Genomic DNA, 15,997 nt, shown 5'->3' with positions numbered 1-15,997 from the left:
GACTGATGTATTCCCCTCATGTTTGACTGATGTATTCCCCTCATGTTTGACTGATGTATTCCCCTCATGTTTGACTGATGTATTCCCCTCATGTTTGACTGATGTATTCCCCTCACGTTTGACTGATGTATTCCCCTCATGTTTGACTGATGTATTCCCCTCATGTTTGGCTGATGTATTCCCCTCATGTTTGGCTGATGTATTCCCCTCATGTTTGACTGATGTATTCCCCTCATGTTTGACTGATGTATTCCCCTCACGTTTGACTGATGTATTCCCCTCATGTTTGACTGATGTATTCCCCTCACGTTTGACTGATGTATTCCCCTCATGTTTGACTGATGTATTCCCCTCATGTTTGACTGATGTATTCCCCTCACGTTTGACTGATGTTTTCCCCTCATGTTTGACTGATGTATTCCCCTCATGTTTCTCGCTTGCAGACTGTCTGATGCGGGATTTCACGAGATAAGGTCCGTCAATGAATCCGTGACGTTTCACATGCAGCTTCATGTCGTCATTGGTGACGTCATGTGCTGTACAACTGTGGGCCTGGAGTATCAGGTGTGTATGGGGCCGTTGGTCTAGAATATTCCAAAAAGTTTCTGGATGTCAAGAGTAGGTCTACTTGGCCTAGCAAAGTATGCACGTTAGGTCCAAGTGGCCTAGAGAAATCTGTAAGTTTGGGCCACAATCTTGATCAACTCAAATGGTCAAATGCCAAATTTCATGTATTGACCAACTCAAATGGTCATATAGCCAAATTTAATTTATCGAAATGTAGCTAATCGACAGGAACCAAATTCAGGCAGTTTCCTTCGGGGAACGAAAAAAAAAATTTGCTTTTAACAATGTCCGTCCCAGTCCCCCACGGAATATTGAGTCCGCCAACCCCCCCCCCATCCCCCCCCCCCCGCCCCGCCCCCCCACCCTCCGAAAATTTCAAATGCCCTCCTTGCCCATGAGAAAAAGGTCGGAATGAAACACTGAATTCTGGACGGCCTGATTCAATTCTCGTAAATATCTTGAGTGAGCTTTGTTTTTAAATACTGTAAAATCACCTAAAATCTGTAATTATCAAAATTTTAATTATGAAATCAAATTTAAAATGCAATTGTTACATAAACAATGGATTGGTTTTGTATATATTTAAGAATTATTTTTACTCACTAACATTTAACGTTTTCAGGGAGGAAATTTTTCATTCTTTGAGGAGACGCCAGTAACCATCACTACAACAGAAAGAACTTCTACAACAACCCCCACGGCAAGCACAACTGCTCCAACAGCTGTAACAAACAGTACTTACTCACAAGCAGAACACACGACCGTTAGATCACTTGTGACTACAGCGACGTCATCGCCTTTTCCGAACAACGCAACGGAAGTTGTAACGCCCAGCGAAGCAAGGGAAATAATGCTCAACTGCTTGGAGAGAGTTACCTACCTGAAGAGTATTGAAAACATAACAGAGAAAGAGATGGACGCTTTAGCCGAGAAATTAAAGACAATTTTAACGGTGGACGTGAGAAATTTGTCCTCCACCTTGAGAAAACTGAACAGTGTGGTGGACAACAGGCCTGCGTCAGCTAGCCTAGGGGCCCTAGGCATCGCGTTAATTACGTTAGTGCTTGTGTTGTTTGTAGCTAGCGATGCCGTTAATGTGGCTGTGTGGTTTCATAATTGGAAGAAAACGTAATCGGTAATGGCCAGAATATTACAAGAGTTGCTTCCCTTGCTTTTTATGATAAAAAAAAAATTAAACTACTTTAACCAAACTCAGATATTTGAATCCAAAACGTTTCACGTTTTATTCTAAACGATTTTTAAACTGCTTGTTGAAAACAGATTCAAATACACTTGAGGATTAGTAAAGATTTATCTGTCCACTGGACAGATGAAGTAGAGTTCATATTATTTCGGTTAGCCATCATCTCTCGAGGTCAATTATGTAGATACACCTGCAACTATTAGTATTAGGTTCCAACCATATTATACATTCTATTAGTCACAGATCTTTCACTTCTAGAATAATTAAAAAATTAATTAGCGGTCGACCAATTTATTATTTTTGTCTACCAAAAATAATAAGTCAAAATGAGTCAAAACCGGATTTTACCGGATTTATTAAACGCTGGGCATTCGATAAAGTTTTTTTTTTTTTGCTGTCTGTTTTCTTATTGGTACTTCTAAGCAGTAGCGACCCAAGGCAGGTACACTATTCAAATAATATTGGTTATAATTGGTTGTCATTTTTCAGACGTAATAACTTCTGATGAAATAATTTAACATCAACATCAAGGCTAATGTGTTAAAATAGATTTTACTCAATCGAGCAAATAAAGTATAATTTTTGGCATTCTATTCTCTTCTTGTTATAGATACAAGCAGCCACTACTGATACCCCACCTAATGATCGTGTAACACATATGGTAAACAGCCAAGGGGTGGGGGGGGGGAGATAATGAAGTTTTAATCTATTGGGTTGCGGCCCCTGTGGGACCGCAACTGAACTGTTGATGTAGTTTTTTTTCATGCTCTTGTGAGCGATGTTACCTGTGTCCCATGTCATGTGACGTGGGACTATGGGTAGTTTCGTGCCTAGCCGTGTCAGTCACACGCAAGGCTGCTGTCTGTGGACACGATGACGGTACCATGATGTAGACCTAATGAAGGTAGTTATATAAATTATGGTTATTGTCAGAATACTTGTTTGTGTATTCCTGCTAGTGCTGTATGTGCACACTAGTTAGGGTTAGTATTTATTTAAGTATCTATTGTTGTACTACTTATTGGTACTTGTTAGCAGTACTGTGTACTGGCCGCAACATATTTTATTGTACCCGTGTATGTTTGTAGCCTACACGTGGTGTTATCATGAATGTAACTTCTTCTTTACATTTGTTTTAGGACTACAGTTTTTTGTTTTTGTTTTTCTTCTCTGTGATCGTAATGAAACACTTTATACCCGAACCTTAAGCACTAACCGCTAGTAAACACTCACTATCCCAAGGGGATCTATTCTTTACTAGCCTAGCCCTAGGCGCTAGGCAGCTTTACGATAATGCTAACTTAGCTAATCGATATTAGAACATGATCCAAATACGTTTAAAAATGTGTTGGATCGTGTGGTAACATGTTGGAAAGAGGAGATTTTTACTTTGTTTAACAAGTTGAACGTAAGTCTAGGGCGTCATGAGCAACTCGTATATCGCAAGAACTGTCAACACTTCTCGACGGGTTTATCTTCTCCCAAAGGTTTACTACACCACACGATACTCGTAACACAATACTGATACACGATACTGGTAAAACGATACCGGTAACACGACGACGGTAACACATTAATGAACACGATACTGGTACCACGATACTGGTAAAACGATATTGGTAATACGATACTGGTAACACGATACTGGTAACACGATACTGGTAACACGATACTGGTAATACGATACTGGTAACACGATACTGGTAACACGATACTAGTAACACGATACTGGTAACACGATACTGGTAATACGATACTGATAACACGATACTAGTAACACGATACTGATAACACGATACTGATAACACGATACTGGTAACACGATACTGGTAACACGATACTGGTAACACGATACTGGTAAAACGATACTGGTAACACGATACTGAAACAAGATACTAGTAACACGATACTGGTAATACGATACTGGTAACACGATACCTGTAGGACAATATTGAAACACGATACTGATAACATGATACAAGTATATTGATACTGAAACGCGATACTCCTATTAAAATATTGCCAACACGATACTGGTAATATTGTTCAAGGCAAACATCAAAGCTTCCACTCTATAATGTATAACCATTTGACTCGATACTTTAAATAATAACCCCGCGGCAAGGGGTATTATTTATATGCATCATATCACGTGATAGCAGTAGTGCAGCGAGATCACGTGATTGATACCAGGCCCCATTGATATAACGCCCTCATGTGTATCAGTCCGCCATCTGTGAGGTCGACTTCGGTGCACAGCTCGCTAAGTTTGTTATCTTATGATCTCAGGCAGTGATACAACCGGTGTCTAACTTCATATAGGAATACATTTGGTATAAGGCATTAAGGTATGTTTGATATTTGAGAATAAATGATGTTTGATATTTGAGAATAAATTATGTTTGATATTTGAGAATAAATGATGTTTGATATTTGAGAATAAAGTATGTTTGATATTAGAGAATAAAGTATGTTTGATATTAGAGAATAAGGTATATTTTATATTATGGAATAAGGTTTGTTTGATATTTTGACAAAAAAGTATATTTAACATTAAAGGGTAAAGTAGGCCTATATTTGATATTTGAATTAAAGTTATGTTCGATTTTAGAGAATAGGGTATATTTGATCTATATATATATATATATATATATATATATATATATATATATATATATATATATATATATATATATATATATATATATATATATAATTCTCTTCTGGGAGCCGTTAGAAAACAAGCTGCAAGCGCGCCTTTGCAGTCCCCTCTCTTCCTCTCTATCACTATCACTACCACCCCCACCCCACCCCCACATGATCTGGTGAGCTGTGGTTCACTCTAAATGTTTACAAATTGTAGAACCGGGTTTGTTGACGGCTAATAAGGGCAGATAATTTAGTTTGAAACGATTTTAAACTTACAGGAGGTAACTAAGAGGAGGCTGCTATTCACGGGGGGGGGGGGGGGGTGGTTTAGGGTAGGGGTTGGGGGGGGGGGGTTAGTGTTTTAAAGTAAATATTTTCAGTGACAGCATTGGTACTGTCGAATTCACAAATTATGAATTACTGAAAAGTAGAAAATAAAACAACTAAATAGCGGCGTATGATACGCAGCGGGTCGGCTCGTATTACTATAAATAGCTATGCTTGATGTTTTACAATCAGATAAATGTTATCATTTGTGTCAAATATAAAACAAAAATTAAATAACCATGTAATACCTTATCGGTAAACTATTAAACGCGTCTTTTGAAAAAAAAAAAACAGTGGTAAAATTAATTCCGTTCGTTAAAGTTGAAAATTATAAAGAAACAAATCATGAACGTCGGCTCATTTTATGAGTACAAAGTTATAAACCCAATGTCTGTATCCCCACATGCGTCGGAAATAATAAGGATTATTCCGTTAAATTGAATTGCATTATTTAAGATTTTAAATATTCTTTCTGTTGTCTGCTATATATGTAAATGTCGAATATTGCCATTAGAATGGACTGCCCTTGACAGAGGTTCTAAAGTTTTAAAAGTAAAGTGTTCATCAATATTATTTACTGTAGGCAAAAATAAACCCAGGTTTATGCTTAGAATTAGGGGTGATTAATTAGAAAGCAAAAGATAACGACGAAAATGAGAATTGGGGGGGGGGGAGGTTTGTGGAGCCTGAATGTTGGATATGGGGTTTGTGTTTATTTATCTATGTGTCTTTTATTATGTACCATTTAGTCCCTCCAGAAAATTGGCTGTTTAGGAAGCCATTTCAGCCACTAGAGATTCGCTAGTTCCTCTGTGTGGGACTCATATTGTATGTGTCACCTTGCAGGTCACGTGTCAACCACCTCTTCATCTCCCTCCCCCCCCCCTTTTCTATTATCTCCATGTGTTTTGGCCTACCTCTGAGTATTCTCGTTTGCAGATTTGAAAGCCTAACCATCGTCTATTTAATCCCAATCCACGTTTGGCCTTAAATTATGCCGCGTGTTTTGATAATGCTTTGTTTACGCTGTGTGTTTTAATTACGCTGTGTGTTTCAATGGCCGACATCAGGTGTGCATACAGGTAAGAATGCTTGTATACACCTGCATCTCCCCTCCACGCCATCGCTGTGTTTGAAAACCAGACGACAGCTGTGCAGGACTGAAAACAACGCGGTCGATCGGAAATCAGAGACAAGTTCCTTAATTCGTTCGTTTTTTATTGCTGCGAAAATCGCCCGCAGTGAATGAACAATGGCAGTTGTATTACGTAACTATCGTCATTCGTGAACGGACCACACAACTTACTCAAATGATGAACTGTGATTTAACAATCGAATGGAGAAACTAACGGTCTATAGGGAAAAATGAAGAGAATTTAGAAATTCTAACCATGCCTCGTACTTGGATTATAGATTTATACACGTACGGCTCCGATAACGACCAGTCGCCCACACAAACTACTCGGGTTACGAACTGTTTACTGTACATTTGACTTGGGTTACGAACTGCTAACTATAGACTCGACTCTTATAACGAATTGCTGACTGTACACTCGACTCTAATAACGAACTGCTGACGACTCTAATAACGAACTGCTGATTATACACTCGACTCTAATAACGAACTGCTGACGACTCTAATAACGAACTGCTGACGACTCTAATAACGAACTGCTGACTATACACTCGACTCTTATAACGAACTGCTGACTATACACTCGACTCTAATAACGAACTGCTGACTGTAAACTCGACTCTAATAACGAACTGCTGACGATTCTAATAGCGAACTGCTGACTATACACTCGACTCTAATAACGAACTGCTGACGACTCTAATAACGAACTGCTGACTATACACTCGACTCTAATAACGAACTGCTGACGACTCTAATAACGAACTGCTGACGACTCTAATAACGAACTGCTGACTATACACTCGACTCTAATAACGAACTGCTGACTATACACTCGACTCTAATAACGAACTGCTGACTATACACTCGACTCTAATAACGAACTGCTGACGACTATAATAACGAACTGCTGACTATACACTCGACTCTAATAACGAACTGCTGACTGTAAACTCGACTCTAATAACGAACTGCTGACTATACACTCGACTCTAATAACGAACTGCCGACTATACACTAGACTCTAATAACGAACTGCTGACGACTCTAATAACGAACTGCTGACTATACACTCGACTCTAATAACGAACTGCTGACTATACACTCGACTCTAATAACGAACTGCTGACGACTCTAATAACGAACTGCTGACTATACACTCGACTCTAATAACGAACTGCTGACTATACAGTCGACTCTAATAACGAACTGCTGACGACTCTAATAACGAACTGCTGACGATTCCATTAACGAACTGCTGAAGGGTAGGTAGGTTAGCCTGTCGCCCCTCCTGGGACATATGCCGCTGACAAGTGTTTTCCAGGCTTCTCTGTCCGGGACTAGTCTCTCCAACTGTCCCCAGGTGTATCCAATCTTATTTGTGTCTTCTTCCAGGTCATGTCTCCAGGTCTTTCTTGGTCTGCCTCTCCTCCTCCTGTCCTGTGGATTCCAGGTGAGGGCCTGTCATGTTATGCTGGATACAGGCTTCCTGAGTGTGTGGCCAATCCATTTCCATTTTCTCTGGACGATCTCGTCTTCAACTGACTGTTGGTTTGTCTGTTGCTATAGCAACTCATGTCCGATGGTGTTAGGTCAGTGTGACCTGATGGAAGTTGAATGCATTACAGACGAGGGTCCGTACAAGTGATTTTGCTTACAAATGGCACAGCTACCGGGATTCGAACTCAGGACACATACGCCAGATGTTAGATGAAATCGACGATATGATGCTGAAGAATCAAACACTAATGACCTGAAATAATTATTTCTGACCGCATGTACGGCACCAAATTGTCTACGTTTAGTGTATATGGTCTGAAGGATCATTTTAAAAAATGGTTTCATTTTAAATCATTTGGTCACATCCACGTTCGTTAACCGAATATTCAAAAAATGTGGTCGAATGAAAATTTGTATCTTAAAGAAAAGATTATGTACGAGGTAAAGTTAAATTTGATATCCCCGTATCTTTATATTGTCCATTGCAAGATTTAAATGTGTACACCCGTAGACCTGTATGGCCAGTACAAAATTTAAATGTGTACACCCGTAGACCTGTATGGCCAGTCCAAAATTTAAATGTGTACACCCGTAGACCTGTATGGCCAGTCCAAAATTTAAATGTGTACACCCGTAGACCTGTATGGCCAGTCCAAAATTTAAATGTGTACACCCGTAGACCTGTATGGCCAGTCCAAAATTTAAATGTGTACACCCGTAGACCTGTATGGCCAGTCCAAAATTTAAATGTGTACACACGTAGACCTGTATGGCCAATCCAAAATTTAAATGTGTACACCCGTAGACCTGTATGGCCAATCCAAAATTTAAATGTGTACGCCCGTAGACCTGTATGGCCAATCCAAAATTTAAATGTGTACACCCGTAGACCTGTATGGCCAATCCAAAATTTAAATGTGTACACCCGTAGACCTGTATGGCCAATCCAAAATTTAAATGTGTACACCCGTAGACCTGTATGGCCAATCCAAAATTTAAATGTGTACGCCCGTAGACCTGTATGGCCAATCCAAAATTTAAATGTGTACACCCGTAGACCTGTAGGGCCAATCCAAAATTTAAATGTGTACACCCGTAGACCTGTATGGCCAATCCAAAATTTAAATGTGTACACCCGTAGACCTGTATGGCCAATCCAAAATTTAAATGTGTACACCCGTAGACCTGTATGGCCAATCCAAAATTTAAATGTGTACACCCGTAGACCTGTATGGCCAGTCCAAAATTTAAATGTGTACACCCGTAGACCTGTATGGCCAGTCCAAAATTTAAATGTGTACACCCGTAGACCTGTATGGCCAGTCCAAAATTGAAATGTGTACACCCGTAGACCTGTATGGCCAGTCCAAAATTTAAATGTGTACACCCGTAGACCTGTATGGCCAGTCCAAAATTTAAATGTGTACACCCGTAGACCTGTATGGCCAGTCCAATATTTAAATGTGTACACCCGTAGACCTGTATGGCCAGTCCAATATTTAAATGTGTACACACCTGTAGACCTGTATGGCCAGTCCAAAATTTAAATGTGTACACCCGTAGACCTGTATGGCCAGTCCAATATTTAAATGTGTACACCCGTAGACCTGTATGGCCAATCCAAAATTTAAATGTGTACACCCGTAGACCTGTATGGCCAGTCCAAAATTTAAATGTGTACACCCGTAGACCTGTATGGCCAGTCCAATATTTAAATGTGTACACACCTGTAAACCTTCATTGTCCAGTTAAAACGCTTGCAGCCGCTGATTAAAGTAAAATTACCGATGTAAAAATTTTCACCATTACTCAGCCAATTATTGCTGCATTCAGTTGATGACATTAAACTACCCTCCCCTACCCAGCCAATCAATTAGCTTTAAATATTTAGCTAACCTTACACCAAACTCTGTTCCACCACTATATCCTCGCCACTGGTAGCTTCAGGATTAATTAGTTACCGACAGGGGTAATGTCCTACTGTAGTCTAGTGTGTAGGGAGGGGGGATGTACAAGGGGGGGGGCAGAGGCGTAGCGACCCTTCCCGGGGACAAACTTTTCGATTTGCATCCCCCCCCCCCTCAAGATTTCGATTTGCACCCCCCTCAAACTTTCGATTTGCACCCCCCTCAAACTTTCGATTTGCACCCCCCTCAACCTTTCAATTTATGTTTCTAACCCATTTTGGCGCCCCCTAAGGTCGGCGCCCGGGGATATATGTCCCCCCCCCCCCCCCCCTCGCTACGCTACAGGGGGGGGGGAATAATTTGACAATTCCTGCTCATGTTTGAGCTTGTCAACGGCTGGAATGGGTTGCCATCAAAATCTTATCTTAAATCATTCCGTGGTAGGTGGTTGTGGTCGATTCTTCAACCTGACAACCCGCTGACAACTTGACCTGGTAACTACATCACACTTAGATCCGATGAAATCCCGGTATCCGGGTAAGATAATCCGTGGGATAAGCTAATCCATGGGATAAGACCGTCAGACACGCACGTGTACGAACAAAGGTAATAAACTACACGGGTATGATAAGATAAGTTTACCCCGCATAAGGTGTCAACATTTACAATCGATTTATAAGAATCTAATATCACGTTGGAGGAAAGTGCGCCACTAGTCATGTACGAGTTTTAAACCTGTAATATTCCGTGCGATAACGATTTCATTAGATTGGTTTATTGTCTGTCAAATGTATGACAGGCATCGTGCTCAGGTTAATGTAGTACCGGGTCTCTACCCCAGCAGGTGGGAGAGTTATGTAACTTGGACAACATCACGTGATGTGGCGCTATAGGTTTAAAATGGAACATTTCCAGTCAGTCACAATGTGCCAACACACACACACACACACACACACACACACACACACACATATATATATATATATATATATATATATATATATATATATATATATATACATATATATATATATACATATATATATAAATATATATATATATATATATATATATATATATATATATATATATATATATATATATATATACATATATATATATATACATATATATATAAATATATATATATATATATATATATATATATATATATATATATATATATATATATATATATATATATATATATATATAAATATATATATATATATACTCATTTAGCTCATTGTAACATCTATATTAAAGAAATTATATTTTTATTTTCAGTGAACTAGAAAAGTTGAAGACAAGCGGGTACGGCCATTTTTCATGAGGAATCTATTCTTGCAAAACCCGACAAGGACTAACTATTTGAAAAGTTCAAGAACAGCTTTAGTAATCGTCAAAAACTATCGACTTTTAAAATATGTAAATATTTTCTGAACCTAAATATAGGTAAAATACAGGCTTCGACTTCCGGATTGATAATGATGAGTTTAATTTAATGCGTTTTTCCCTTGATCTCTCTTTACGTTGCACGTTTTACCGAGGTTAATTGGATAAGTTTTAAGCATGAATTACAGTACGTTGTAAGTTTTGCCGAGTGTAATTGTTTAAGTTTCAAGCATGAATTACAGTACGTGAACGTTTTGCCGAGTGTAATTGGTTAAGTTTTGCCGAGTTTGATTGGATAAGTTTCAAGCATGAATTACAACAAAACATCGTCACCTTTTGTTTTTTTCGGTCGGAAAAAATTGTGTATGTTTATAACTGCTGTAATTCTCTTAGTCTCAATAAACTTTATTTTTCCCATCCGGAACTACAGGCTTACCATGCACAAAGCCTGGGAGGATGTCCCGACGCTCGACTTGATCAAGATTCGGTTCTTCAGCGACCCTTCTCCTCCATACAAAATGCGTCGTGTCGTCTGCGAGAGTTGGTACACGTCAAACCTGACGGAAGAAGATATCGACCAATCGTTGTTCGCCACGTACTCGCGGGTGAGCACACAGGCAGCAAGGGACAAGGTCATGCTGAAAGGTCACGGGAGGTTTCTCCCCGTGCTGACCCCGGACCTGAAACGTCAAACGTTGTACATGTACCAGGTGGCGGCTTAGGTTCTAAACCAGGCTGGGATAACGTTTTTCCTGTTAGACGGGAACCTGCTGGGGTTGATGCGCCACGGTGGGTTTGTTCCCTGGGACGACGACATCGACATCGCTCTAAGCATCAACGACTGGAGCACCACACATAAACTCTTCTCCTGTATTCGAGGACTCAACTTCGTCCCTTCGAACAACTTTCACTGGAAACTTTTTTTCCCAGATCGGAAATTCCCGTTCTTGGATATATTTTTCTACGACAACGACTCGAGCTATCTCTGGGCGCTGACCGATTACTCACGAATCACGGTCATCTACCCCACCCCCCTCGTCTTCCCGCTGAGCACGTCCATGCTGGAGGGTGTGACCGTGCCCGTCCCCCGGGACAGCCTGGGTATCGTCAGGAGGATCTACGACTACGACACGTGCCTCGCCTACAACGGACACGTGCAAACGACCATCCAGATGGCCGAGAAATTCCCCCAAGCTTACCGCGTTAGAGAAATCCCTTGCCAGGAACTGAGTTACATGTACACTATGTATCACCTCGACACTTTATAACAACAGCTGTTTGTTTATATTATGCTGTAAAACACAATCAAAACATAAAATAATCGCATTTACATTTTCCTGAAAATAAATATTTTCTTATTGATCAAGATTAAGATGCATGTATTTTTAGCGCAATTTCCATTCTGGAGAATTGTGTTTATTAACTCGTCATTTCTGGGAATGGATGGATGAATGAATGTATGGATGAATGATTGTCAGGGCTTTAAGTCGTATCTCCTCCTCAACGAAGCAATATCGATGACTAGTTCCAAAAGCAATTATGTTAAGCAAGTTACGAGAATGAGCATAGGCCATAACAATTCCGGGTTTCTTTCACGTATTTCCCGGAAAAGCCAAAAAACCTCGAAACAAATCAGTTTTTGGTCCATATCTCGGCAACCAGACCACTTAGCGACTTGAAACATGTACCAATCGATTTCTGCCATAATTTAGAACAATATTGCCGAAGAAAGTTTTCAAAAATAACCTCTCGTTCGGTCACAAATTTTAAAATTACATAAACACCTACAAACCGATCGTTCTTCTAGCTTGAATGCACCCCAGCATTATACGTCAGAGCTATTTTTAGATAACATAAGGAAATTGCGCAGAAATGTCACTAGACTTTTTTAATTAACTTTTTAATTCGTTGATTTATTATATCAGATTTAACAAACTATGAACCCTGCATTATGTTATCCTAATAGTTTTTTGTTGTTATAAAAATCGAATAAATTTTTATGTTTAAGTTGTATTATGTCTTCCATGGTCTGATTTAAAAAATATAACTGCGGACAATTTTGGTTATCTGTATAACGATGAAAAAAAAATTTGAACCCCTCACCACACATGAGACGATCCTGGCTACGCCACAGTGTCTAGAACCCTTGACTCTAAACAACTCTTGTGGCATCAACTTCAGCACAGTGTAATCAACCAGATCAGGTGTGTAAATATTAGTTCAGTACCGTGTAATCAGACGGTAATTAGACGGCTACTGGGAGTACCGCCTTATCAGTCTGAAGATGAATAGACAGGTGTCAAAAGTAGCTAACATAATACACGCAATCTTATGCCTCTTGTGGCGTCTAAATAGAGATGTTCATACACATATTATAGTTGTATCACACACACATATGATTATTATACAGTGGCCTCATGTAAAACAACGTATAGACCAACATATAATTCCTGGCAGCGTTAGATTCAGAAACATCTAAATATAATTCTTGGTAGAGTTAGATTCAGAAACATCTAAATATAATTCTTGGTAGAGTTAGATTTAGAAACCTCTAAATATAATTCTTGGTAGAGTTAGATTCAGAAACTTCTAGATATAATTCTTGGTAGAGCTAGATTCAGAAACATCTAAATATAATTCTTGGTAGAGTTAGATTCAGAAACATCTAAATATAAATTCTAGAGTCGTTATGGTTGGTCAGTTTCACATTTATGTAAAGGCGTTATACTGAGATAAATCAAATTAGAAAAACCTCACGGCTGATTCTAAAACCTTCGAGATGTCAAGAACCTTATGGTTGATGAGACAGGTGAAGTAGAGTTTTCTAATTGTGACTGGATGAAGGGCTGTTAGGGCCATTCGAATGAACAGCTGCTCTTCCATTTTGCTACTACTAAATCGGATTAGTATGTGAACTATCCACCACTGACTCTCAATCGTATGTGAAATACTTACAACTGATTAGTATGTGGATAATAGGATAACAGAGCGGTACATAGTACTTTATAATGGAAATGTTAATTAATTCTTTAACACTTAATTAAGCAAATTGTATGTCGGATTTTATTTTCATTATGTCTTGACCCAATTGCCGAGTTTTAGAATAATTGGTCGGTAAGAAGTGGTCGAAATTTCGAATGGACCGATCAACTAATTGACCGATCAACTAATTGACCGATCAACTAATTGACCGACCAACTAATTGACCGATCAACTAATTGACCGATCAACTAATTGACCGACCAACTAATTGACCGATCAACTAATTGACCGATCAACTAATTGACCGACCAACTAATTGACCGATCCACTAACTGACCGATCCACTAATTGACGGATCCACTAATTGACGGATTCAATAATTGACGGATCAACTAATTGACCGATCAACTAATTGACCGATCAACTAATTGACCGATCAACTAATTGACCGACCAACTAATTGACCGATCCACTAACTGACCGATCCACTAATTGACGGATCCAATAATTGACGGATCAACTAATTGACCGACCAACTAATTGACCGATCCACTAATTGACGGATCCAATAATTGACGGATCAACTAATTGACCGATCAACTAATTGACCGATCCACTAATTGACGGATCCAATAATTGACGGATCAACTAATTGACCGACCAACTAATTGACCGATCCACTAATTAACCGATCCACTAACTGACCGATCCATTAATTGACCGACCAACTAATTGGCCGATCCACTAATTGACCGATCCACTAACTGACCGATCCTCTAATTGACCAATCCACTAATTGACCGATCCACTAACTGACCGATCCACTAATTGACGGATCCAATAATTGACGGATCAACTAATTGACCGATCAACTAATTGACCGACCAACTAATTGACCGATCCACTAATTGACCGACCAACTAATTGACCGATCCACTAATTGACCGACCAACTAATTGACCGATCCACTAATTGACCGATCCACTAACTGACCGATCCATTAATTGACCGACCAACTAATTGACCGATCCACTAATTGACCGATCCACTAACTGACCGATCCATTAATTGACCGAACAACTAATTGACCGATCCACTAATTGGCCGACCAACTAATTGACCGATCCACTAATTGAACGATCCACTAATTGACCGATCCACTAATTGGCCGACCAACTAATTGACCGATCCACTAATTGACCGATCGACTAATTGACGGATCAAATAATTGACCGACCAACTAATTGACCGATCCACTAATTGACCGATCCACTAATTGACGGATCCAATAATTGACCGACCAACTAATTGACCGATCCACTAATTGACCGACCAACTAATTGACCGATCCATTAATTGATTGATCCACTACTTAACTGATCCATTAATTGACCGATCCACTAATTGACTGATCCATTCATCCAACGACCATCGATCCACAAAATCACTAATCCACCGACCCAACGCATATTTACAAATATCAATTTATTCTATTCAATTAGCAACATATTTGATACTCGACAGTAATAAATGGTTTTTTAAGGGCTATACTCTACAACACTACAACAGATGGTGCGTAAATTAATACCAACTCAACACTTCACTAATGAACGGATATTAAAAGAATTCAGATACAACATTGGTTTACAATACATTCATAACGTTTCTCGTTTAATAAATCTTTCTCAGTCAAACTCAACTTTGCAAGCTATTTTTATACACAAGAATCACACCAACTTGATTAGCACGTCACTCGGATATTTTTTATGTTGAATTTAGACTTGTATTAGAGAAATATGAAGTATTCCGGACAATACAACTCTAGTTCTAGATTTCTAGATCTGGATCTTAATGCACAGAGCACGAATAAATAAATGTAAGTAGTAGTTATAGATGTATAAATAAGTGTACGTGGGTCTGACAGTATAAATAATTGCAGGGAGCTATCACAATAAAAATCAATGTGAGTAACAATAAAAATATTATTAAATAAAGTAAGTATAGATTACGTTTAAGAAACCTCTAGTTATCTAGTTAGAGTAATAATTAAGTTTTAAAATTAACACACATACACACACATACACACACATATCCATACATATATATATATATATATATATATATATATATATATATATATATATATATATATGTTAGGGTCTCACACTAAAATCTCTTCGCTGGGATCGGGTGATAAAATGATTGAATGCATAATTGGAATCATGATCTTGTTAAGACAATACCGATGTATTTTTGCAGATGTTTTTTGTGGAAAGTGTGATGCTCTGGTTCATTTATTTATGGCACCTAGTGATGGTCAGTTCAGGTTGG

General features: G+C 38.9%; 1 protein-coding gene across 1 annotated transcript in view; it reads left to right on the top strand.

The window, feature by feature from the left end:
* Nucleotides 1-15,306: 15,306 nt before the first annotated feature.
* LOC131953816 (uncharacterized) overlaps nucleotides 15,307-15,997 on the top strand; it is an 18,026-nt gene continuing 17,335 nt past the window's right edge. The window contains exons 1-2 of the mRNA XM_059317190.1: nucleotides 15,307-15,542; nucleotides 15,926-15,992. Of these exons, the coding sequence (XP_059173173.1) occupies nucleotides 15,926-15,992 (67 nt within the window). The 5' untranslated portion in view covers nucleotides 15,307-15,542. The remainder of the gene's footprint in view (nucleotides 15,543-15,925; nucleotides 15,993-15,997) is intronic.

This window comes from Physella acuta, unplaced genomic scaffold, assembly GCF_028476545.2.
Source record: "Physella acuta isolate Inbredline_101_S28 unplaced genomic scaffold, ASM2847654v3 ptg000956l, whole genome shotgun sequence".
In the NCBI taxonomy this organism is placed as follows: domain Eukaryota; kingdom Metazoa; phylum Mollusca; class Gastropoda; family Physidae; genus Physella; species Physella acuta.
The sequence above is the reverse complement of the archived record's forward strand: the minus strand, read 5'-3'. Positions and strand labels throughout refer to the sequence as shown.